Source organism: Mustelus asterias, chromosome 11 (genome assembly GCF_964213995.1).
Source record: "Mustelus asterias chromosome 11, sMusAst1.hap1.1, whole genome shotgun sequence".
In the NCBI taxonomy this organism is placed as follows: Eukaryota; Metazoa; Chordata; class Chondrichthyes; order Carcharhiniformes; family Triakidae; genus Mustelus; species Mustelus asterias.
The window spans coordinates 21642322-21668754 of NC_135811.1; the positions used below are offsets into that span (position 1 = coordinate 21642322).

Here is a 26433-nt window from a genome sequence, read left to right on the forward strand (position 1 = left end):
TCCTCTTTTGTTCACTTCCACAGGCAGGTTTGGCATCTCCTGAATGTCCAGAACAGCTGATCATAGCGCTCGAACCTGAAGCTGCCTCTATCTACTGCCGGAAACTCCGTCTACATCAGATGATCGATCTCAGTGCCAAGGAGGCTGTCAATGGTTATAGCCCCACAGAAACACTGTCATCTGGAATAACGCATGGTATCTTTACTTGTTTGTCACTTTGAGTCAGCAAATATCAAACTATTTCATAAAAGAAATGGTGCAATATCAAACCAGATAATAATAAGTAACATTTTCCTTACATCCAGCATTAGCACGATAGAGCTTTCCTTCCTTTCGAAACCGCCCATAAGGCCAAGCTAAGACTTTAGCGTGAAAAACGTTATACCTTCTCTATTTTTTCAACTATGCATGATGCAGTACTCACATCATGCCATGTTACTGGCTTACCCAAAAGAATTTCCTGAACACTGCTTTAATGGAAATTATTATTCTGAATATTGGACTTTATTAAAATATTAGTGACATTTCACCATATTTCAAGCTGTTCTTCAGCAATTTCTTTTGGAAACGGCCGGTGACTTTAGTTGGCAAAGTTCTTAAGTGATTTCCATGGTGAAGATTCCAAGATCCCATTGAATTGACTTCAGATGCCTTGAAGGTGCTGGTAATAGTTGTAAATTAATACATTCTCAGGCCAAATAAAGTAGTAGAATGATGAACTCAATCTTTTGAGGACGATTTTAAAAGTTCTGACTGAAAGCTTTCTTAGTAATCAATCAGCACCATAAAAGCCTAGATTTGAATTATTTTTCTGACACTTAAAATATATTTATATTTAATAATACACCAAACCTGTAATGCGGATTATATCAATTAGTATTTAAAACAAACTGGATGGTAAGTGTGATAAATTACTGATGCAATCAACACTCCCTCTCTATCTTGTATGACTTTGGTAGAAGACAAAGGTCTCTGATCCACGGAAATAACCAAAATTATAATATTCCACAAGTTAGAATTATCTCAATGTGTAATATTCCAGAATTGAGAAGCCTCCCAAATTCCCTCTGGCTCTGCTGAACTAACTGATCCCATCTGATCAGTAATATGGGCTGAACAATTAACCACACCTATCCTATGCTTCTGAAGGAGCATCAGTTTATGCTCCACTAGATGTTGCCGGAATCTGCATGTGTCTATGTGTGTATCTATGTCTGCCTGGGAGTGTGTGTGTGTGTGCGCGTGTGGATAGAGTGGGCACAGGATGAGACTCCCACTGTTAAGTAGCTTGCCTTCAACCACCATCTGGTCTCACAGAAGAAGAAAATCCTCTTGAGTGAGGAATTGAAATAAAGTAAATGCCAATGCAATTTACCCCATTTTAGTTCAAGAGAGAAGGCAAAAAAATAAGCTCTTCAAATTCCTCGGTTTCTAAACTTATTTCCAAATGATAATAATTCCATTTAACTGTGGCAAAACCTGTATTGTTACAATAGATAGCCTTGTGAAATTTAATATCAAACAACAGAGTTCAATGTTTCAATATTTAACCATATGGAGACAGTTTTGAAAGCCTGCATGGGGACCAGCTAGTCTAATGCATGTCCTGGTTTTCACTGGTAAGAAAATCATGATGCAGTTTGCATTGAATGTCTGAAATACATTGCTGACTATTGTAGCACCATGGGCTCAGAAGATCAGCCCGTATCCAGTGATAGGGCAGTATTCAATGTAGCTGCTGTACTGTGAATGCTCAAATTATGCTTATTACTCATGTGACTTGTAGATTAATTTTTTAAAAAGAAAAACACTGAAGACTGAAAGATTTAAGTAAAAAAAGAACATTCTGAAAGCATGAAGCAGATAAGGCGCATCTTTAATAGATCAACAGAGTAATATTTTGGGTTGATGATTTTTTTGTTTTGATGTTGCCTGATTTGCTGAGTGTTGCCAGAATTTGCTGTTTTTAAGTATTTAATTTTCATTAGTTTAATTGAGTATGCAAGTGTAAACCAAAGGGCGGCACGGTAGCACAGTGGTTAGCACTGCTGCTTCACAGCTCCAGGGTCCCGGGTTCGATTCCCGGCTCGGGTCACTGTCTGTGTGGAGTTTGCACATTCTCCTCGTGTCTGCGTGGGTTTCCTCCGGGTGCTCCGGTTTCCTCCCACAGTCCAAAGATGTGCGGGTTAGGTTGATTGGCCAGGTTAAAAAAAATTGCCCCTTAGAGTCCTGGGATGCGTAGGTGAGAGGGATTAGCGGGTAAAATATGTGGGGGTAGGGCCTGCCTGGGTGGGACTGTGGTCGGTGCAGACTCGATGGGCCGAATGGCCTCCTTCTGCACTGTAGGGTTTCTATGATCAAAGTGATTTGGGTGTCACTATTCAGTGGATATGGTTTTCCACTTTAAGAAATGATGCACCTGCGGTACTTCTTGGAAGGTGTGTGGAATTATTGCCTGGCTACATTGCGGGCACTGTTGCTATATTCTCATTAGCATACACTCTGCTATGGGTTTGTCACCCTCATTATTGAGATACATGCTGGGGTCTCTTCCCAGATTGATGCTGTGGGGCATGCAGCAGAGAGGGGGGTGGGGGTCATAGGCTTCAAGTCTGCCCCTGATCTACCCATATACGTAGAACACTGTTTCAAGTTACCAAGTGGAGATACCTATGGCATGCTTGACTTTTCTGGTTGTAGCATGAGCTCCATTGCATACATCATGATTAGCTCATGTGTGTTATGATAAATATTTCTTACAGGGGAAACCACATCTGTTAAATAATGACATCCAAATGATTTTGTCCTGTATCTTAATCCTTCATTTCTCAAATGCTCCTATTGCCAGTCAATTTGGGTACCTGCCAAAGTCAAGTGCAGAACATTTCCTATTTTGCAAACTATGCATGTTGGCAACTGGAGTTAAATTGGCACTTGCCCCCTTGATGCTTGTGCTTGGTTTCATGTGTCTGGCATCTAATCAACTACTTCTCCTAATTAATTAAGACAAAGTATGTTGGCTGGCAACAGGATTTCACCAACACTTGTTTGTGATACTGATGACTTTGAACACCTCTGGGCTGTGCATTGTGAGGGATCTTTAGTAAGTTCGATACATCTGAGATCAGTCTCCTCCCCTGCCTACTGCAGCAGGAGCTTTGGAGGAAATAGCTATTAGTCTCTATAGGCACCTGCCTTTTCTACTAATTCCTTGCAGATGATCTGCTGCTTTTGCTGAATTAAAATGGCTTTTATTCAGTCAGTAGTTATTTACAGCAGATTGGGGTGAGTGCACAGCTAGCCTTGTCTTCCCAATGCTATTTTAATTGCTGGATTCTTCATATTTGCAGCTCACAGTTGCTTCAGGGAATCTGGTTCTGCTCTGTGCTCCCCGCAGTTGAGCCACTATGCAGGACTGCCATCCCAAATTTTAGATTACAGACGGCAAATAGGAATATCACGGAAGCAGCATCAGAAATCACCCCCAAAACTTTTAATAATTTAAAATTGGTGCAAGTATTTCCAAACTACTGTGCTTCATTTTTTGAACATTCAATTATTGCAATCTGACGGAGTTCTAAGGCAAGTATGCCACTTGCATGGAGCTTCATTGTAATGAAAATCATAGTTGACTATTTTGGATTGTTCCCAAGTGTTTCGTTAAACACTTTGTTTGTGAAGACAATGCCACTTTAGTGATTAAAGATGTTAATGAGGATTTGAGAGAAAATCATGCTTGGAAAATATCTCACAAGATAGGTAAACAGATCAATTTACAATAATCAGTAACAATGAGATTCCATTTAAAACAAGGTTTCAACCCAATATATACTTAATACTGCATATTAAAAAAGCTCTTAGCCTAGCAACATCCTCTGCAAAGTCAATTTTCACCATAGCAACTATGACACACTTTTATTGGCCTGTTCATACTTCCTGTTGTTCAGCCATTGATGTAATTTATGCCATTATTTGTATGTCCAAAAACTGATGTGAAAACACTTTTTCATTAAAGTGGTGTTCCCAAAAATCCAACATACACCCTTTTCCCGTTGGAATGGCTGGAACATTGCAAGGGACCAGATAGGGTAGATCTTGATTTTGCATAAAGGGTTGAGTAAGCCATGGCCAGTGTCAGGTGCTCCCAGAAACAGAAGATCCCACATTCCTCAGTGAGATTAATGATCGATGGAGGTAGATCACCAAAGCCAACAGGGATGGAAGGTCTGACAGCATCTGTGGAGAGAGAATACAGCCACGCTTCGAGTCTGTCAGACGATTGTTCCAGCTCTGACGAAGGGTCATCCAGACTCAATGCATTAGCTCTATTCTCACTCCACAGATGCTGTCATCTATAGAGAGAGAATACAGCCAATGTTTTGAATCTGGATGACTATTCCAGCTCTGACGAAGAATCATTCACACTCAAAGTGTTAGCTCTATTCTTTCTCCACAGATGATATCAGACCTGCTGAGATTTTCCATCGTTTTCTGATTTTTTTTTTCCGTTTCCAGCAGCTGCAGTATTTTGCCTTTACCAACAGCGATGGACTTCAGGCTATGCTGTGTCCTAGGCATTTGAAGAATTAGGAAGCTAATTTGTTTTGAGTTTTTAACAGTACCCCTAAGTGGCAAGGGCATGTGAATCCTCCAAACCTGAAATGTCCACTAAGGGCTGACACAAGCCTAAGAAAATGTCCAGTATCACCGGCCCACAGATTTTCAGATCCAGTAGACCTTTAGAGGTTTCAATTCTTCTTTGATATGAAGTTGGTAAAAGTTTTTTTGTTCACTTTTGTGTATAATTTTCCAATCAGCAATAGTTAGAACAATGAAATATCACTCAGTTTCTTTCAGCCTTGATAATAGTGATCCTGTCATATTTTTAATTTGAGCAGGGAAATGCTTTTGTTGTCCTGAATGCTTTGCTATTTGTATTTGTTGAAGTATTCTGAAGATGCTGCATTCATTGCTTTTCACCTTCTTCGATTATTTTCAAGAGTTTTCTTTGCCCAATGTTAAAAGCTTCAGAAGTCAATTTTGATAAAAGATACTGACAATGTATTTAACATTACACTGAGAATCAATCACAGATAAACTATGATACAAACAGCTCTGCACCAACCAAATTCATTGAAAAAAATATATCAAATGCAGGACCTTCCATGTTAATAGAAGAAAAGGTTTTTAATAATCTTGCAGATATTGCATTTATAAAACTGTTAAATCTTGCATGCTCTTGATTTGAGTCACTTATTGTTAATGTAATGCAACCTGTTACTGGGTTTGTGCATCCACACTTTGCACGCTGGAGATTTGTCTTGTTTATGTTTTTCTGAAGCATGATGTGGAGATGCCAGCATTGGACTGGGGTGGGCACAGTAAGAAGTCCCACAACAGCAAGTTAAAGTCCAATGGTTTATTTGGTGTCACGAGCTTTCACCTGATGAAGGAGCAGTGCTCCGAAAACATGTGATACCAAATAAATCTGTTGGACTTTAACCTGGTGTTGTGAGACTTCTTTCTGAAGCATGAGAATGATAGGACACCAAGTTGGAATTTACACTAATGTACAGATATTTATTACCGGGCAAAAGTGGCAATAGCAAGTTGGCAACTTGTGGATTGAATTGATCCAATAGCCCTTATTCATTTCATAATATTCTGTGAACATTGTAACGAGGGTTAAGACCATGGCCGGAATCTCGCAGAGCCGGCTACCACTGCCAGCGATAATGGAGAATTTGACGCTCAGCCAAAGCTTCATTCACAGCAGCGGAACCGGAGAATCCTAGTCCCGGGCAAGGTCAGAACATTCCAGCTCATTGATTTCAATAAAATTCCAGTCGGAAAGAATAAGGAAAATCTAAACAGGAGAACGCAATATTTTATGAGAGAGCTGGTGTTACATTTCATCCATTTGGTCCATTTTCCAGTTCACAGTGGAAACAAGTAATCAAATAATTAGTTAAATATTCATTTAATTTATTTTTCTTTACCCATTTAATTTGTGTATTTAAAAGGGAGACATCTTATTTTGAAACTGTGGCCCCTAGCCCCTAAATTCCTCCACAATGGGAAACATCCTCTCAGCACCTATCCTGCAAGCCCCTCAGAATCTTATGGGGAGGCTTTTCCGTTCCCTTTTTTTTTTGCAGGGAGAGGGAGGGCAGAACCAGTGGCAGGAATGGGAAATCCTACGAAAATCCCATGGAAATGCTGAATTGCAGTTTACGCTGCCAGGATTTCCCATAGCAATTGTCCCCACCCCTGATCAATGACGTAATGAGAAATCCCAATGTTGAATACTAGGATTCCCATTTGAAAACATTTAAATGTCATTATTACAACTGATAATCCCCTCGCCCCCCTCTTCCGTTAGTTTGTCTATTCCGTGAAGCACAACAGGCTCCCAGGGCATGCACCTGGTCAGCAGAACCTGCCAGAGGAGGTCAGATGAGTGCATCGCTCAGAGGGGAGAAGGGCATTGCCCGGGAAGTGCCAGAGGGCAGTATTGCGGGGGGGGGGGGGGAGGTTCCTGAGATTGGGGAGGTGTTGTATGGGTGGGTTTTCCATGAGGGTGTTCCTCGGAGGATTGTTCCTTGGGTGGTGAGGCGGTGGGGGGAGGGATGTTCAGAGGGGGAATTTATTTATAATTTCTTGTATGGGGCGCCCTTAACCAAAGTTGCTGGTGGGACTCGGCTGGCGTGCCATCATGGGACCTGCTCCTTCAATTCTTTGGCCGTAACCTGAATGATATGACGGAGAAAGCTGCTTTTGGGGCTGATGGCTTCCTCGCCGTTTTTCCCACCTGCTGCGTTACTCTGCCTAATTTAGGGAGAATTCCACCCTTTCTTTCAATAAAATCACCTCTCATTCTTCAGAAGGATTTTTGGGTTATTTTCTATGTTACTCAAACATCTTTTCTCATAATCTCTCTTGCCCATCTTGCCGTCCTTTCTTAATAATCTTTGTTCTCTCAGTATTCTGTCAGTTTTTTTGCTGTGTTCTGTATCGGGTATTTGTCATGAACCCTTTTCTGTTTTATGTTAACCACTTTGTCATGCAGCAAGTTCTAATTATCGCTGCCCTATTTTTCCTCCTTATGGGAATATGCTTGCTTTGTATCCATACTACCTCTGCCCTGAAGGCCCCTCATTGCTCATTTACTGTTTTCCTGGCAAATATTTGTTTCTAGTCTTCTTGCGCTCTATCTCTTCTCAGATCACTAAAGGTAGCTCTCCTCCAGTTGGGTATTTTTATCTTTGATTTAACTGTGCCCCTTTCCGTAACTGTTTTAAACCTAATTATATAATGATCACTATTAACTTGCTGTTCCACCCCCACCACTGCAACACACTGCACTTGCCCTACTTCATTCACCAGAACTAGAGAGTACAGGTGGGACAAGATTTAGCACTGAGAGCTGATTTTGTTTTTGCCCAAAGGTTTATGAAGCTTGAGGACAGGAGAGATATTGAGGGAAATGAGAATTGAATTGGCACTGCTTACATGGAGGATAAATGCCAACTTAAACTGGGTGGACTAAATAGCTGTTGTCATTTCTATGCAATGGTCTATGGATTCCGTCTGGTCAAAAACAGGCCTTTCAATGCTTTTAGTTTGCTCTTAGCTGACAGGAAAAAGTATTATTAGGGGTCTGAGACAAAATGGTGAAACGGTAATGGCAATCATTAAATCTTACATAACTTGATAACTATTCTGGTGAAGGAGAGTAAGAATACATGAAAACAACTACAATTTTGCAGTTGCTTTGGCTCCAGATATGTGTTTATTCAAATTAAGTGCAAGGAACAACTTAATTTGTTCACATACTGAAGCAAAGTTTGACTCTTATGCAAGACTAGTTATTCTGCAGCTGAATTCTCATGCCAGTACCTGTGGACTGCAATGCGCAGTCAGCAGACTACAGTTATACTGCTGACTGTGCATCACTGTCAGTCACACTGCAATTAGCTGTGGGGGAGCACTGGAGGGATGCAACTGATTTTGCCTTGGTTGCCACATTTTAATCTCATGCTTGTGAATTTCTTTCTTTGGAGTTCACTGTAGGGTGAAAGTTTCCTACTTCCAAGAATAAATCCATGAACAGGAACATTCTTGCTGATGAATATTGTACACACATTAGCATGTGGATTTTTTTTTGAATAGTATTTAAAACAAGATTACTGAAATAACTGCTCAGAGGCTAGTGTCCCTTCATCAGATTCCCTTTATTTACAAACTCAATTCCACTCCTTCAGGTATAAAGTCAGAATTCCGTGTGTCAGTGGCCCTGGCACTTCTCAATATACACATATAAATATAGATGAGATTCCCTGATTGGGCGGGCAATCATTACCTCAATCAGGGAGCTCATACTCCAAGAGGCTAACCTCATGGGCTTCGTTGAGGTCACTAAAATTACAAAGATCATTTTCCAAAGTCATGCCCCAGGGAATATCCTTGGCCACTGGGAGCATGTGTTGAAAATTAATTCACAAATGAACATGATTTTCTGATTGTTCATATCAATAGCTGGAAAATCATGTATGGGCGTAGCTGAATTTCCATTCTGTGTACAGGTGGGTAAAACAACGAGTGCAAAGTCAAACAATGATTCTTTTTATTGGACACTTTTGAATGCACACAAACTTTGATTTTAGCCAACTGACTCACAATTCCTTTATTTTGCCTTACTCATGGTTTGGTATTTTCACTTTATTCAATTCACCTGAGAGCGAGGTCAAACATTGGTCGATTTTCCTTAAATAAAATGCAAACTCTTGTTCCTGTGATATGACAACACTTCCTTCAGAACAGGAAGCACCCAAGCTTTAATCGCAGTCTAAGTAAGAATGTTTGGAGAAATGCTCTTCTGCATGGTTGTCTGTTGTGTACTGTGACTTACCGAGGTCATGTGATCTATGAATCATGTGACCTCTGATGGCATCCTTTTGTGAGTAAAGGATTGAGGCAGATGCTATTTAACCCGCCACATGGAAGATGGTGTCAGGAGTGTGTAGCTGAATTTGAGTGGATTTTGACAGCTGTAGGAGAGCCAACCGCTGTAAAGTACAGCAGATAATAAAGCTTCAGTCTGCAACTTTGAACAGGACACTGACTGCTGGGTGCATCAGTATAGCTTTGAATATTCCAGTACAGATTAAGGAAGATTTGAGAATGAATTGGAGATTCTTCCAGTCTCAATAACAGAGTTAAACAAGACATCTGAAAAAATAAGAATCGCAAGTCTGCTATCAGTGCTGGGGAAGGAGTTCTTCAAGCTGTATTGCACCCTGGATCTCACTGAGGAGCAGGAAAACTAGCCTTGTGAAATTTTGGAGGTCCTGATGACCCACTGTACCATGAATTTATGAATACTATGTGTTCAACACCAGAGTTCAGGAAGAGGGTGAGAATACCAATCGGTATATAATGGCACTGAGTGGTCTAGTTGAATTTTGAGAGTTTGAACATCTGAAGGATGATCTGATCAGAAATAAAAACAAAACATCCTGCCACAAGAGCATGTCAGCTGAGAGATGGGAAAGCAGAAGTGCTGAAATGATTATTGATCAGCTGAAGAGTATTGGTGGGAAGACTGATGAAGCTTTGCACTACGCGCAGAGGCAGTTCAGGCCTCCAAACATACACCAATGGAGAAAATAAAGAACTATTACAGAAGGGCCAGCAGAAAGATCAGAGCCAGAGAACTGGATGTAAATGACGCGGAAAATACCACAGAAAAGAAAAGCTAGCATGTCTGGCATGGGGAAAGTTGTGCTCTAACTGCAAGAAGCTGAATTTCTTTCTACACAGGGGTTTTATTGAAAGAAGAAGAGCAAGCCTAATTAAGCTGGTTGCTGGAGAGTTGTCGGACATTGATTCTGATGAATCACTCAAAAGCCTGGAATAGGTTAACACTCTAAAGTCTGAATGTCAAAAATGGCTTGTGACTATTGGAATGATGAGTACAGAAGGAGAATATCAGGTTAATGTGAAGTGCTCGATGAACACCAGTGCTATGTGCAACATCATGAGCTTTGCAGACCTGTGCGAGGTTACTTGAGATGGTGACCCGAAAATGAAACCATCAGCGGTAGAATTGAGACTGTGTGATGAAATGTTGCTCACCCCAAGAAAGTGAACTAATCTGAGAGCCCAAGACAATGGAAAGAAAGAAGACCTACAGATCCAGAGAGTAGATAACTCGTCTGAAACAAGTCAAAAACTTGCTGGTAACCCTCCATGTACCAGAAGATATTTGCAATCTTTACATGGCACCAACTCCTTGCTTTCTGAACAGTTCCTGACAAGTTACAAAATGTTTTCGCAGTCCTTGGTTGTTTTCCTAGGGAATATCATGTTGAAGTAGATAAGACTATGAAACCAACTCGGCATCTTCTGTGGCGAGTTCCCGCTGCCCTCAAGTCCAGACTGAAAGACAAAATAGAATAACTTGAAAGATGGGAGTAATCAGGAGAGTGAGAGCTCCTACAAACTGGGTGAGTAGCAGGGAAAGAAGCTGGAAAGCTGAGAGTGCAAGCATTCAACACACTCAACACAACTCAGCCCTACTGGCAACTTGTAACCTGGTATCTCAATTGTGCACAGTGAAAATGGAAAACCAGATATATTGTCACAACTGCAGACACATACGTGCAGCCCAAGAAGCTGCTTCTTCACAGTGGATAGCTGATGAGCGAGAGTTCCTTTTCATCAAATGAACAAGGAATGGAATGACCATCAGCTCCAGACACCGACTGCTCCCCAACACACGCAGCACATCTACAGAAACACTCGCCGTGGCAATGACGTTCCTAGGCGAGGCAAAGCCACCCCAGGAACCAGCAGACACCAGATGAACAGCCAAGAACAATGTACAAGAGTGCCATTAGGAATCCTGAATTCTTTAAAGATTACGGGTGCGATTCTCCAGATTCGGTTCTAAGAGTCGATGCCAATGGGAAACCTGGAGTGTTTCCTGCTGATGTTGGGAGCGCTGAACAAGCCCCGTGCAAATTATTCAAATGATCCAGCACTCCCCGCATGCGAATCACACTGATTTTCCGACTCCACCGGTGCCTGATTCGCTGGAGTTGGGGTCCACTGTTATCTTCTATAAGCGGGAGCAGCACGGTGACACAGTGGTTAGCAGGTTCGATTCCTGGCTTGGGTCACTATCTGTGTGGTGTTTGCACATTCTCCCCGTGTCTGCTTGGGTTTCCTCTGGGTGCTCCGGTTTCCTCCCACACTCCAAAGATGTCATGTTAGGTGGATTGGCCATGCTAAATTGCCCCTTAGTGTCAGGGTCTAACGAGAGTAAATGCGTTGGGTTATGGGGATAAGGGTTGGGTGGGATTGTGGTCGGTGCAGACTCAATGGGCCGAATGGCCTCCTTCTGCACTGTAAGATTCCTATGATTCCCTTCAGCACCCACACTTAGTTCAATCAGCAACATGGCTGCAAAAGAAGCTGCCGCAAGGTTCCTGGATGCAGACATAGACACCGTGGAGGAGAGGACGGCCACCCGCTTTCCAAGGGTTGGCAGGAGACTACCTGCCACAAGGCCTGGGATGCAGTGGCAGTGGCGATCAGTTCCAGCAGCATCAACAAGAGGACCAGACTTCAATGCCATAAGAAGATGAATGACCTCCTCTGTGCTACAAGGGTGAGTACCCACCTGTCTGCTCCTGGCATCACCCGTGTCCCTCACCTCGGGCAACTCACCCTAAATCCTTGCAACCCTCAATACCGAAACTACCAGAATCTGCCTCAGTACCCCACCTCCCTCCCCCCAACAATCCCCATCACAAACCCTCATAGGCAAGGCACTGCTGCGAAACCACCCTCACCATACCTGCCAGGCCACCATCCCACAATGTCCTCTTTGTGTCCCCGAAGGAGAGGATAGCCCACAACAGGAAGAAGTGGGAGAAGATAGGTGGGGGCATGCCTGAGCTATGTGTCCTCACCTCCTTTGAGGAGAGGGCATGGAAATCACAGGTGAAGCCTTGGAACGAGCTGTGGCAGAATGCGAGGTTGGTATGCCCCAAGGAAGTGAGAGTCTAATGCACATGTATCCAGGTGACCTGTCTCAAGTGAGTCTATCATCTCTCATACCTTTGAACTTCCCAAAAACTGACCCCATGTCCTCTCTCTTCCAGGATCTCCATCAGATGAGACTGGGCCATCCGGGGTCACTGTCCCCCATCCAACACCTCAGGGGACCCCACAGCAGAGCTCTGGGAAGGACGCCGAATTCTCAGCACTGCTTTCACCAGCACCAGAGCAGAGACACTCACCTCAGTGGGATGTGTTATTGGACAGGCTTCTGGGACACTCTGTGGTGAGCAGCACACAGCTGCTGTAGCACATCAGGTGGAGGCAAGAACTTCCAAGGGAATGGACAGCAGGAGGTCTGTTGCCTCCCAGGAAACAGCTGCCCCAACTCTGATGTCGGGCCTCTGGAAAATATTTTCCCATTACTGTTCCTGGTGCAAAAAATACTGAATCGGGCATCGGGGCTAAATCGCGATTCCCGCCAGGTGGCAAACCAATCGCCATTCACCCAGCTCGCCTCGCTGGCCCCAAGTTCCCCCCCCCCCCCCCCCCCCCCCACAGTGTTCCCTGCATTCTGAAACTATCTGTTCTTTAGCTTCTGGGATTTGTTTTCTGCTCCTTATTGCATTTTCCAGCCTGTCTGCTGGCAGTTTCAGTGAGAGCTGCTTTCTTTTCAGTTACCCAGTTCCAACTGAACGACGAGTGCTTATGCTTTTTCGTGTGGCCCCTGGTCGCTAAGCAACAGTCTGGTATTTATTTAAACCCTGTTTGTTTTCAAATCGTAAACTTTTAATTACAGCGCAGGTACAGTTTGAAATGAAATCAAAACGCAAAGACATGCAGGCACCTTTGTTTAACATGAAGCTAACTGAAGTTTAAACTCTATCTTAACATAGAAACACAAAATTAACTTGCTTAAAGCTATACCGTAAGTATAGAATATTTAAAACTACCTCTATTTCCTGATGGAAGAGGCTTCAGAGCGGGAGATTCGGAAACTACGGGGAGGCCACAATTACAAGTATTATAAAGAGACTGCTTCCTTTAGTAAAAGCTATTATCTTAAAGAGACTGCTTCCTTTAGTATAAGGAGTTAACTTAATGCTACTGTCACTGTAATATTTGCAATTCCAGGTTGGGATGACCATGCATGCGCCCTGCTACACATTGCCCCCTATGAAGATGGTGCCTATGCTTATCACTGCATATGCATGCCATTGGCTGCAAACACAGCCCGAATGATCATGTGTGCAATGTATTTGTTTTTCTTTTTATGAAGAAATGACTTTGTGTATGGTTGCCTGTTGTGTGCTGTGGCTTGTCATAGTCATGTGAGTAAAGGGTTGAAGCAGAAGCCATTTACCCAACATGTGGAATGAGGAACAGCGGAGAAATTGTAGCTAATCATCATGTTTTTGACGTGGGGACAGGGGTAAGGTACTACCAGCTTTTGATCATTATTCAGTGACCCTTGTTGTAAAGCGTGGATGCTGATTTGCAGACGGTTGGAGAGAGGGCCAGACCCACTGAGATGCTCCCCCCACCCCCTCCCGTCCATTCTTAAATAACCTAACAACAATCTGTCCAGGTTCAAACATAAAGATTGGAATATAAAGGGCTGCTGGTTTCCAGTACAGGTAAGATCTTTCCCCAAGATAAGTTGGCATGCTCAGGTGAAAATTGGAGTTTAAAAAATGTAAAGATAAAGAAGCTTGTACTTCAAGATGCACTGTATAAAAGTAGAGTATTTCCTTATATTGGTGATAAATAGTTCAAATAATGAATGCATTTTAAGATGACTAGCTTGAAGATGGTATCAGCCATAAGAATTATCACAGTTGCATTTCATTATCATCATCTTTATATTTGCATGCTTCACTTTGCTATTATTATTTCTGTTTCTTGCAACAGGCAGATTCCATAGAATACCTGCACATAGAATCATAGAATCTCCACAGTGCAGAAAGAGACCGTTCAGCCTAGCCCCACCCAATCCCTGTAACCAAACACACTAACCCCCCTAACCTACACATCTTGGGACACAAAAAGGGGCAATTTAGCATGGCCCATCCACTTAACCCACACATCTTTGGAGTGTGGGAGGAAACCAGAGCACCCGGGAGGAAACCCACGCAGGCACGGGGAGAATGTGCAAAGTCTACACAAACAGTCACCCAAGGCTGGAATCGAACCTGGGTCCCTGGCGCTGTGAGGCGGCAGTGCTAACCATTGTGCCACCGTGCCGCCCATAGATTCCATCAGCTAAATGATCTAGACCAGATAAAACCTTCCTGGAAGCACCTCCCGTAACATTTAAAGGATTTACTTTTGGTCCCTTGAAAAATGAGGCCATATGCGAAGAAAGAAGATAGTGACAATGTTTTTCAAATAGCGGAGTTTCCTTAAAATTCTGTCCAAGTGTCATTTAGAAATTGTGTTGAAGCAGAGGAGAACGCATCTCACAGTGGTGCAGTTATTGAGGACAGAAGGAACAAAGTAAAAACAAATTAATTTGTCTTATCTCAGATTTTTCTGTTAGAATTTTACATCAACTTTATTATTTTTCTTAAATGTCAAACAAACTATGAGCCCAGGAAGTCATGTTTGCAGTATTAAGATACTAACTTTTAATAATTTTATACCATATTCCTCAGTCCACTAATAAAACAGAGGTATTGATTGATTTGAACTAAATGATAAAACTACGTTAAAGTAGTGGCAAAGGAATTTTGTATAAACTTTAAGTGTTTGTATATTAATATTTGGAACCCCTTATTATCAACACCAATTTTCACATTCCATCCCCCCCCCCCGTCATACATAACACCAATTCCAAATTTTACCTGATGATAAAGCACCTTAAGTTAAAAACAAAATCCTATACAGAACCAGCTTCCTTCCTTGAAATGCTCTTTAAAAATCTGAACAAACCCTTCTTAAGTAACTGAATTGTTGCAAGTTGACATCATTTCTGATTCTCTCTGTATTATGCTCAGTTATTTTCTCTCTATCAACAACTAGCTAAAGAATACACACGGCGTAATCGGCAGAGTCGCACCTTTTTGGTGGAAAATGTCATAGGAGAAATCTGGTCAGAATTGGAGCAAGGTAGTGTCTTCTTTCCTGGCGTTCTTGGCTCTTGCTGATTTTCATGTTGCTGGCAATGGTGCCATTTTCTGTTAACACTGTATGATTTGTTTCTGCGTGACTTTGGCATATTTATCGGAGAGGAAAGGGAGATCAATGGAAAAGGGTTGCTTTCACTTCACTGCAAGCTGTGACGTGTCTGTGCTACTTTTGCACCTTACCTCAATGCACCTTTTATTATTTATCTTTAATAATTTTATAAAGGGAAGATCACATTTCCAGCAATAACCTCGCGTTTCAAATGTTTACCATACAACATGCTCTTCTTTACAATACCTGTACTGTACATTCATATACGTTTTGCACAGTTTCTTTCCATTAACTTCATAGTTTTTAAAGATAGTTAAGGTTGTTTCTGTAAGTTTGAACTTGTAATACTATGAAATTTGAATTTGTCTGTGCATGTCTTTAGTTAATGTGTTTGCCAGTTTAGTTAGTTTGCAGATAAACTTAATTTAAATAACACAGGCAGGAATTTATCACAAAGCCATTAACAAATACAGTAAAGGTAGCTCAGAGGTATGAGTCTTGTACCAGGGTGATTTTGGTGATTCTTTGGGGTGTATGACTATTTAAATTGTGAATGACTTTAGAGCATAATGATAAATGTTTGTGCTCCAAGAAATGATTGTTGAAGAATCTTTCTTAAAATGGACTGCTCAATGTTAAGCTTCACCTTGAAATAAACATACGTATCATTACATGACTACTTTTGAAAGATGTGTTTAGCAACGTTATTGCAGTCATATGGATAATACAATTTACAGTTTAAGGAAAATTCTTTATAACTGCATCTAAAAGTACAATTTTTTTCATTAGGTGATCGCTATATTGTTGTTGACTGTGGAGGCGGCACTGTAGATCTCACTGTTCATGAAGTTAAACTCCCTGAAGGACATCTGAAAGAACTCTATAAAGCTTCAGGTAAAAGCAGGCTTTTTGTACCAATTGCCATTATGTAATATGCCACATATTGTATTTAAATGTTAGTGCCTAGGGAACTTTGACTAACCGCAACACAGGTAAATTAATCGAAGTACATTTAATCCCTTTACACCTAGGGGTAAATTTTCCCGTCCCGCCTGCCACGGGAATCGGAGCGGGCGGAGGGCAGACCATGCGAAGGTCTGTTGACCTCGGGTGGCATTTTCTGGCTTTTCCGGCGAGGCTGGAAAATCCTGCCCCTAGTCTTGATTTGCCATAACTCTTCTGATAGGATGAGTAAAGCAGCTCACGTGTGACTAACATCCACTGTTCTAAAAGATATTAGATTGGGTCGTTGAAGTTAAACTTCCACAAGAATTCTCCCACTTTGATGCCAAAGCATTGGTGGAAGTTCTGCAGAAAACTATGGGTGGGATCTTCCGGCTGTGCCCACTGCCAGGATTGTCTGCTTCTGCCCAAAGGCTGGGTTGCTGAATCCCTCATGGTGGGTCCCACCACAGCCAGGCACCAAACCCTGGCCATGTGTTACTCCAGGGCGTCTGTGAATATTTTGCCACAGTCTGAAACCAGTCAGGAGAGTCCTCATGGAAATTCACCTCCATTATTTTTAATGAGTTATCTGACCTTAGACAAGATGGTGGCGAGAGTGCTATTTTTGGCTACAGTCAGTCTGGACTAGATAGGGGAACATTTCACTGGGGTGTTCCTATTTTGCTCTAAAGAACCATAGAATCCCTACAGTGCAGAAAGAGGCCAGTCGGCCCATCGGGTCTGCACAGACTCTTCGAAAGAGCATCTTACCCAGGCCCACCCTATCCCCCTAACGCACACATCTTTGGACACTTGGGGACAATTTAGTATGGCCAATACATCTTCGGAAGCTTAAGGGGCAATTTACCATGGCCAATCCACATAAACTACACATCTGTGGACTGCAGGAAGAAACCGGAGCACCTGGAGGAAATCCATGCAGACACGGGGAGAACGTGCAAACTTCACACAGTCACCCAAAGCCGGAATCGAGCCCCAAGTCCCTGATGCTGTGAGGTAGCAGTCCTAACCACTGTGCCACCCAAACTGTTATCTATAGTGCCTCTCTAATAGGAAATGAGCTGTGTGAATAAAAGGAGAGAGTCAGGCTTAATGGTGAGGAACACATAGAAAAATAGCTTCCTTAAACTCTCGCTAGGTTCACACCTGAAACATGTTCTCCTGGATAATGTATTGGATGGCTGCTGACACTAGGAATGAATCAGCACCTTCAGGAAAGGAAGGGCAATTTTGTGGATGAAGCTGGAAAATAAAGTTCTCATTGATAAAAATCCACAAATAACTTGCATTCAATTGTCAAATATTTTGTTAATTCAAAGGCAATTGTGAGAGTCAGTTTCCATCCATTCTCAGGCAGAAACAAGTACATTGTTAATTTGTTAGCATTGCTTTTACTACCCTGTTCCTGCCAGGGTCCAAACTACCAAAGTTTGAACGTGCTTCATAATATGGATGCACTTAGAATCAGATAGAACTTTAGGATTCCACCGGGCAGAAATACAAGACCTGTCCAGTGAAACCACCCATAGACTGCCCTACCCAGAGGTCTTTAAAGGACCCATTGGTAAACAATCCAAAAATGGATAAAGGAACATTTTTTTAAGAATGATTTTTGTTGAGTTAGAAGGAACATTCAAAAATTGGTCCACCTCCCGATCACCACCCCGCCCCCTCCCCCTTTTAATGGGACTCAGTCAGATTATTCTCAGAGAGAAACCTCTTCTGATTGGTGAGCTATCGTTTGAATGTGTCATCAGTATAGAGGTGTAGATTTTGGGAATATAATTGGAAAATAAAATTCTCTCATTCATAAGTGATAAGAGACAGATGATATGGTTACTAAGTTTGCTGATGATACAAAGATAGGCAGGAAAGTAAGTTGTGAATAGGGCGTAAGGAGGTTACAAAGTGACATAGAATGGTTAAGTGAGAGGGCAAAGATCTGGCAAATGGCGTATAATGTGGACAAATGTGAAATTTTTCATTTTGGTGGGAAGAATAAAAAGGCAACATGTTATCTAAGTGGTAAGAGATTGCAGAGCTCTGAGATTCAGAGGGGTCTGGGTGTCCAAGTGCATGACTTACAAAAGGCTAGTATGCAGGTACAGCAAGTAATTAGGAAAGCTAATAGAATGTTATTTATTATGAGGGAATTTGATTACAAAAGTAAGAAGGTTATGCTTCAGTTGTACAGAGCATTGGTGAAACCATATAGAGGTCATAGGGCAATATAGCACGGAAACAGGCCCTTTGGCCCAACTGGTCCATGCCGACCAAGGTGCCCTCCCAGCTAGTCCCAATTGTCCATGTTTGGCCCATATGCCTCTAATCCTTTCCCATCCATGTACTTATCCAATTGCTTTATAAATGTTGCTATTGTACTGTATTCAACCACTTTCCCTGGCAGCTCATTCCATATACACATATATGCGTGAAGAAGTTGCCCCTCAGGTCCCTTTTAAATCTTTCCCCTCTCACCTTAAACCTATGTTTCTAGTTTTCAATTCCCCTTCCCTGGGAAAAAGACTGTGTGTTCACCTATCTATCCCTCTCACGATTTTATACACCTCAATAGGGTTACCCCTCATTCTTCTGCGTTCCAAGGAATAAAGTCCTAGCCTGTCCAACCTCTCCCGAGCTGGAATATTGTGTACAGTATTTTAGGAATTTCCTTAATTAAGGAAAGATGTAGATGCATCAGAAGCGGTTCAGAGAAGGTTTATTATTCTAATACAAGGAAATAACAGGGTGTCTTATGAGGAAAGGTTGAACAGATTAGGCTTGTATCCACTGGAATTTAGAGTATGAGGTTTAAGACCTTTAAGATCCTGAGGGGTCTTGACACAATGGGTGTGGAGAGGATATTTCCTCTTGTGGGAGAATTTAGAATAAGGGGTCACTGTTTAAAAATAAGGGGTCACTCATTTAAGACAGATATGATCATTTTTTTTGAGGCAGTAAGTCTTTGGAACTCTCTTCCTCAAAGAAGCAGGGACTTTGAATATTTTTAAGGCAGAGCTAGATAGATTCTTGATTAACAAGGGAGTGAAATGTTATCAAGAGCAGTGGTTGCAATGAGATCAGCCATGATCATATTAAATGGCAAAGCCAGTTTGAGGGGCTGAATGGCCTACTTCTGCTCCTAGTTCATATGTTCATGTTAATGCTTCCCAGCCATGAAAATTGGCCAGATCTCTTTTTTCCCAGGGTGGAAATGTCTGGAGTGTATCCTGCCAGGTACACTCCAGCCATCATCTGCCTATTGTTCATCCAAATTGAAAGACATACCTTGCATGCACAATGAATGCCAATAAGTGCTATGATCAAATTACAGATGAACAAGTTTCCCTTTGTATTTGATAGATCAAACAGACAATTCTTTCTAACTGCACAGCACATACTGAACAAAAAGTTTGTCATGTTCTGGCTGCACTAGAACAAAAGGAATACCTATGAAAATCTTCTTTCATCGATTGGTTTACATCATGATTCAATAGTAAATTAACTCCTTTTTCTAAATGGAGGTCGGTCACCAGTGGTGTGCCCCAGGGATCTGTTCTGAGACCCTTGCTGTTTGTCATTTTCATAAATGACCTGGATGAGGAAGCGGAGGGATGGGTTGGTAAGTTTGCCGACGACACGAAAGTTGGTGGGGTTATGGATAGTCTGGAGGGATGTCAGAAGTTACAGAGGGACATAGATGGGATGCAAGACTGGGCGGACAATTGGCAGATGGACTTCAACCTAGATAAATGCGTCGTGGTCCATCTTGGTAGGTCAAATGGGATGAAGGAGTACAATATAAAGGGAAAGACTCTTAGTACTGTAGAGGATCAGAAGGACCTTGGGGTCCGGGCCCATCGGACTCTGAAATCGGCCCCGCAGGTGGAGGAGGTGGTTAAGAAGGCGTATGGTGTGCTGGCCTTTATCAATCGAGGGGATTGAGTTTAGGAGTCCGGGGATAATGATGCAGCTATATAAGACCCTCGTCAGACCCCACTTGGAGTACTGTGCTCAGTTCTGGTCGCCTCACTATTGGAAGGATGTGGAAAAGATTGAAAGGGTGCAGAGGAGATTTACAAGGATGTTGCCTGGATTGAGTGACATGCCTTATGAGGATAGGCTGAGGGAGCTCGGTCTTTTCCCCTTGGAGAGACGAAGGATGAGAGGAGACCTAATAGAGGTGTATAAGATGTTGAGAGGCATAGATCGGGTGGACTCTCAGAGGCTTTTTCCCAGGGTGGAAATGTCTGCTACGAGAGGACACAGGTTTAAGGTGCTGGGGGGTAGGTACAGGGGAGATGTTAGGGGTAAATGTTTCACACAGAGGGTGGTGGATGAGTGGAATCGGCTGCCGTCAGTGGTGATGGAGGCGAACTCAATAGGGTCTTTTAAGAGACTCCTGGATGAGTACATGGAGCGTAATAGGATGGAGGGTTATAGGTAGGTCTAGAAGGTAGGGATGTGTTCGGCACAACTTGTGGGCTGAAGGGCCTGTTTGTGCTGTAGTTTTTCTATGTTCCATGTTCTATGTTCTATAACCATTGAGCTGTCAACTCCGATACTGTAAGAAAACGTAAGAAACTTGGAATATACTTTTATAAACACCAGAAAAGTATGTTTCAGGAAAATATTAACAATAGAGTTATATATTATCAAAAAACTTAAAATGATTGAGTGGATGGATGGTTATCATACAGTGCTTAGCACATTTATATCACATACTGGATAGAAGCGATAATCTTTTTAAAATAAAACTCCATTAAATTACATTAAATATTTGTACAATATTGTCCATCTATTTTTAAGTCATATTAAGCATTTTTGAACCCCTCCAACCCAGGTTTTCACCTTTGCAAAGCACTGAAACAATCTTTTTCAAAGTCAGACATGGCCTCCTATATGACTATGACCATGGTAAACTATCCCTGCCCATCCTTTGTGGCCTGGTTATTGCTTTTGCCAAGGTCGATTGCATCTTCACTCAGTAATGCTTCTCCTCCTCAAAGCCTGTCCACTATCTACAAGGCACGAGTCATAAGTGTTAGCATACGAGATCAGAAACCCTAAGGTATATTATGAAGTTGACTGGACCCCCAACTATTTGCTATTTTGACTTTAATGTGAGGATATGATATTTTATTTAAGGCTCGAGACTATAACAAACTGGGAAGCTTTTATCAAAACAAATTTTAGTTAGCAACACAGTTTAGCTATAACAAATTAATTAGCTTCACATTTGAATAATACTTAAGGGCGGCACGATAGCACAGTGGTTAGCACTGCTGCTTCACAGCTCCAGGATCCTGGGTTCGATTCCCGGCTCGGGTCACTGTCTGTGTAGAGTTTGCACATTCTCCTCGTGTCTGCGTGGGTTTCCTCTGGGTGCTCCAGTTTCCTCCCACAGTCCAAAGATGTGCAGGTTAGGTTGATTGGCCAGGTTAAAAATTGTCCCTGAGATGCGTAGTTAGAGGGATTAGCGGGTAAATATGTGGGGGTAGGGCCTGGGTGGGATTGTGGTCGGTGCAGACTCGATGGGCCGAATGGCCTCCTTCTGCACTGTAGGGTTTCTATGATGATTTCTTCTTCTATGACTTAAACATGATAAGATGCAGTTCTTTACTGCAAACCTATCTCTATTAGTTCCAATTCAAGCAATATTCCTGTTACAGACTTAAAACCCCTGTTAAAAATCAGTTCGCAAACAACAAAGGCTTGCGTGCTTGTACTTGTTAAGAGTCCTGGAGTCTTTTGAATACCTCTGGAGAGAAAGAAACACCTGTCTTCTGACAGCCCCAATCAGTAGCCTCCAGGGAGAAAGAGAGACAGGGAGACATATCTTGCTTTTTTCAGGACCGGGCAGAAACTGATTCTCTTAAAACAAAAGAGAAACCGTGTATCTGCTCTGTAAGCTTAACTCTTCCCATTAGCATATAACCCTATCTCTTGTCAATCAACCGGATCAAAACCGTAGTCTGAAACCTCAAGGGAAACCTAAGTAAATACAAATGCATTAACTCTGTTTAGACAAACACACCATGAGCTAAAATCAGTCATTATCCTGCATTCTCAACATTGAGCTGCCTGTTGCCCCAGACAAATCAGCACCGTAAAAACAGAGCTGAATTTTAAACATACCCCTTACAAGAAACATGATAAAATACAGTTTTAATGACACAGTATCATCACATAAGTGTGATGAAATACTCTCCACTTGCCTGGGTGAGTGAAGCTCCAACAACACTGGAGCTCAATATTATCCAGGATAAATCAGCCCACTTGATTGCCACCCCATTCATTACCTTAATCAATCAATCTCTCCACCATTGGTGCACTGTGGCACTCCTGCCAAACCCACAACCCCGACCACCTAGAAGGACAAGCACTCAAGGGAACACCAGCCAATGTAAGTCACAGACCATCCTGACTAGATCTATATCTTCAGTACTTCACTGTCACTGGGCCAAAACCCTGTCACTTCTACTGACATTCGTATCCCAGTAACAGATAAAACATTAACTGCCCTGTTTACCCATCACCCTTATTCTTGCTGACATATACTGACTCCCTCTTCATTTTAAAATTCTCAATTTTTATCTTCAAATTCCTACATGACTTTACCTTCTCTGTAAATCTCCCTAGTCCTTTGTGATCTCTGCAATCCTCCTTTTCTGGATTTAAGCATCCATGATTTTAATTGCTCCAGGTTGGTAGTTGTGTCTTCAACTGCCAATACCCTAAGCTTTGGAATTCCCTCTTTAAATCTCTCTGGCTATCCTGCTCTCTCTCTCCTTCTTTAAGCCACTCCTTAAAATCTATTCATTGACAATGGGCCAAATTTCCATTCCCAATTCAGGTGCGCCGGGTCATAAAACTTACCAATTCCCCAAATCTGACTGCACCTCTCTGAATGGCTGGATTTTCATTCTGGGGGGAATATACAAACTGGACATGGGGCCCACTGACCTAGAAACAGTGCGGAGGCATTCACAACGGCTGCGGAATGACAAAGTGGGCAGTTTACAAGATCTGGGACGTCTTGGTGCTCTGGGACGTTGCTACAGTTATAATATAATAAGGCCCTCTAGCCCTCACTCCTTATACTTTTCACATACTCCCATGTCCCATCTATGCTCACCCATGCCCCCTTACCAACCACTATGGCCTCTCATTCCAGTTTTGTGCACCCTAACCACCCCCCCTCCTTTACCCCATGCTCTCTGTGCCAACTCACCCAATACCCACCATTGACAGACCTCAGGAGTCATGTTGAGATAAAATAAAGTGCTAAATCTTTATTGCAGAGTTCACTATATTAATGAAGAAACTTTTATTGATAAAAGCCCATTCAATTCATTTAATTCTCTTCATGTATGTAATCTCATATAAAAACAAACATTTGTATTAATAGCTCCACATCAAATACAAGCTAACCACGTTATAACCACTTGGAACTGTTAAACAAACTGGGAATTTGCATCCCCCCCCACCACTGTGATTATGGTGGGTTGTGGAAGCAGCTAAACAATATTCATACATAGAGGATGAGAAGGGGGATGTAATAACTGGAAATGAGAAAATGGCTGAGGCATTGAACAGGTATTTTGTGTCGGTCTTCACAGTGGAAGACACAAATAACATGCCAAAAATTGATGACAGGAAGGCTATGGCAGGTGAGAACCTAGAAACTATCATTATCACGAAAGAGGTAGTGTTGGGCAAGTTAATGGGGCTAAAGGTCGACAAGTCTCCTGGTCCTAATGGAATGCATCCCAGGGTACTAAAAGAGATGGCGGGAGAAATAGCAAATGCACGAGTGGTAATTTACCAAAATTCGCTGGACTCTGGGGTGGGTAGTTCCCACAGATTGGAAAACAGCAAATGTGATGCCACTGTTTAAAAAAGGAGGTAGACAAAAGGTGGGTAACTATAGGCCGGTGAGCTTAACTTCTGTAGTACGGAAAATGTTTGGATCTATCATCAAGGAAGAAATAGCGAGACATCTGGATATAAATTGTCCCATTGGTAAGACGCAGGATGGGTTCATGAAGGGAAGGTCATGTTTGACTAATTTGTTGGAATTCTTTGAGAACATTACATGTGCAGTGGACAATGGGGAACCTGTGGATGTGGTGTATCTGGATTTCCAGAAGGCATTTGACAAGGTGCCGCACCAAAGACTGCTACATAAGATAAAGCTGTGCAGTGTTATGGGTAATGTATTAGCATGGATAGAGGATTGGTTAACTAACAGAAAGCAAAAAGTGGGGGTAAATGGGTGTTTTTCTGGTTGGCGATCAGTGACTAGTGGTGCGCCTCAGGGATCAGTGTTGGGACCGCAATTGTTTGTGATTTACATAGATGATTTGGAGTTGGGGACTAAATGTAGTGTGTCAAAATTCACAGATGACACTAAGATGAGTGGCAGAGCAATGTGTGCAGAGGACACTGAAAGTCTGCAAAGGGATATAGATAGTCTAAGTGAGTGGGCGAGGGTCTGGCAGATGGAGTACAATGTTGGTAAATGTGAGGCCATCCATTTTCATAGGAATAACAGCAAAATGGACTATTATTTAAATGGTAAAAAATTGCAGCATGATGCTGTGCAGAGGGACCTGGATGTCCTTGTGCAGGAATCTCAAGGAGTTGGTTTGCAGGTGCAGCAGGTAATTAAGAAGGTAAATGGAATTTTGTCCTTTATTGCTAGAGGGATGGAGTTTAAAAACAGTGAGGTTATGTTGCAGCTGTACAAAGAACAAAGAACAGTACAGCACAGGAAACAGGCCCTTCGGCCCTCCAAGCCTGTGCCGCTCCTTGGTCCAACGAGACCAATCGTTTGTATCCCTCCATTCCCAGGCTGCTCATGTGACTATCCAGGTAAGTCTTAAACGATGTCAGCGTGCCTGCCTCCACCACCCTACTTGGCAGCGCATTCCAGGCCGCCACCACCCTCTGTGTAAAAAACATCCCTCTAATATCTGAGTTATACTTCGCCCTTCTCACCTTGAGCCCGTGACCCCTCGTGAACGTCACTTCTGATCTGGGGAAAAGCTTCCCACCCTTCACCCTATCTATCCCCTTCATAATCTTGTACACCTCTATTAGATCTCCCCTCATTCTCCGTCTTTCCAGGGAGAACAACCCCAGTTTACCCAATCTCTCCTCATAGCTAAGACCCTCCATACCAGGCAACATCCTGGTAAACCTTCTCTGCACTCTCTCTAACGCCTCCACGTCCTTCTGGTAGTGTGGCGACCAGAACTGGACGCAGTACTCCAAATGTGGCCTAACCAGCGTTCTATACAGCTGCATCATCAGACTCCAGCTTTTATACTCTATACCCCGTCCTATAAAGGCAAGCATACCATATGCCTTCTTCACCACCTTCTCCATCTGTGTTGCCACCTTCAAGGATTTGTGGACTTGCACACCTAGGTCCCTCTGTGTTTCTATACTCCTGATGACTCTGCCATTTATTGTATAACTCCTCCCTACATTATTTCTTCCAAAATGCATCACTTCGCATTTATCCGGATTAAACTCCATCTGCCACCTCTCCGCCCAAATTTCCAGCCTATCTATATCCTGCTGTATTGCCCGACAATGCTCTTCGCTATCCGCAAGTCCAGCCATCTTCGTGTCATCCGCAAACTTGCTGATTACACCAGTTACACCTTCTTCCAAATCATTTATATATGTCACAAATAGCAGAGGTCCCAGTACAGAGCCCTGCGGAACACCACCGGTCACAGACCTCCAGCCGGAAAAAGACCCTTCGACCACTACCCTCTGCCTCCTATGGCCAAGCCAGTTCTCCACCCATCTAGCCACTTCTCCTTGTATTCCACGAGCCTTAACCTTCTTAACCAACCTGCCATGTGGGACTTTGTCAAATGCCTTACTGAAATCCATATAGACGACATCCACGGCCCTTCCTTCATCAACCGTTTTTGTCACTTCCTCAAAAAACTCCACCAAATTTGTAAGGCACGACCGCCCTCTTACAAAACCATGCTGTCTGTCACTAATGAGATTGTTCCGTTCTAAATGCACATACACCCTGTCTCTAAGAATCCTCTCCAACAACTTCCCTACCACGGACGTCAAGCTCACCGGCCTATAATTTCCTGGGTTATCCCTGCTACCCTTCTTAAACAACGGGACCACATTCGCTATCCTCCAATCTTCAGGGACCTCACCCGTGTCCAAAGAAGCGACAAAGAT

General features: G+C 42.6%; 1 protein-coding gene across 2 annotated transcripts in view; it reads left to right on the top strand.

Moving 5' to 3' along the window:
* Positions 1 to 26433, top strand: part of hspa12a (heat shock protein 12A) — a 145180-nt gene that overhangs the window by 111759 nt on the left and 6988 nt on the right. Inside the window, exons 7-9 of one of the 2 annotated variants that reach the window (XM_078224354.1) lie at positions 24 to 195; positions 15088 to 15174; positions 16033 to 16137. In XM_078224354.1, coding sequence (XP_078080480.1) covers positions 24 to 195; positions 15088 to 15174; positions 16033 to 16137 — 364 coding nt within the window. The remainder of the gene's footprint in view (positions 1 to 23; positions 196 to 15087; positions 15175 to 16032; positions 16138 to 26433) is intronic. The other variant, XM_078224355.1, reaches the window with a different exon arrangement.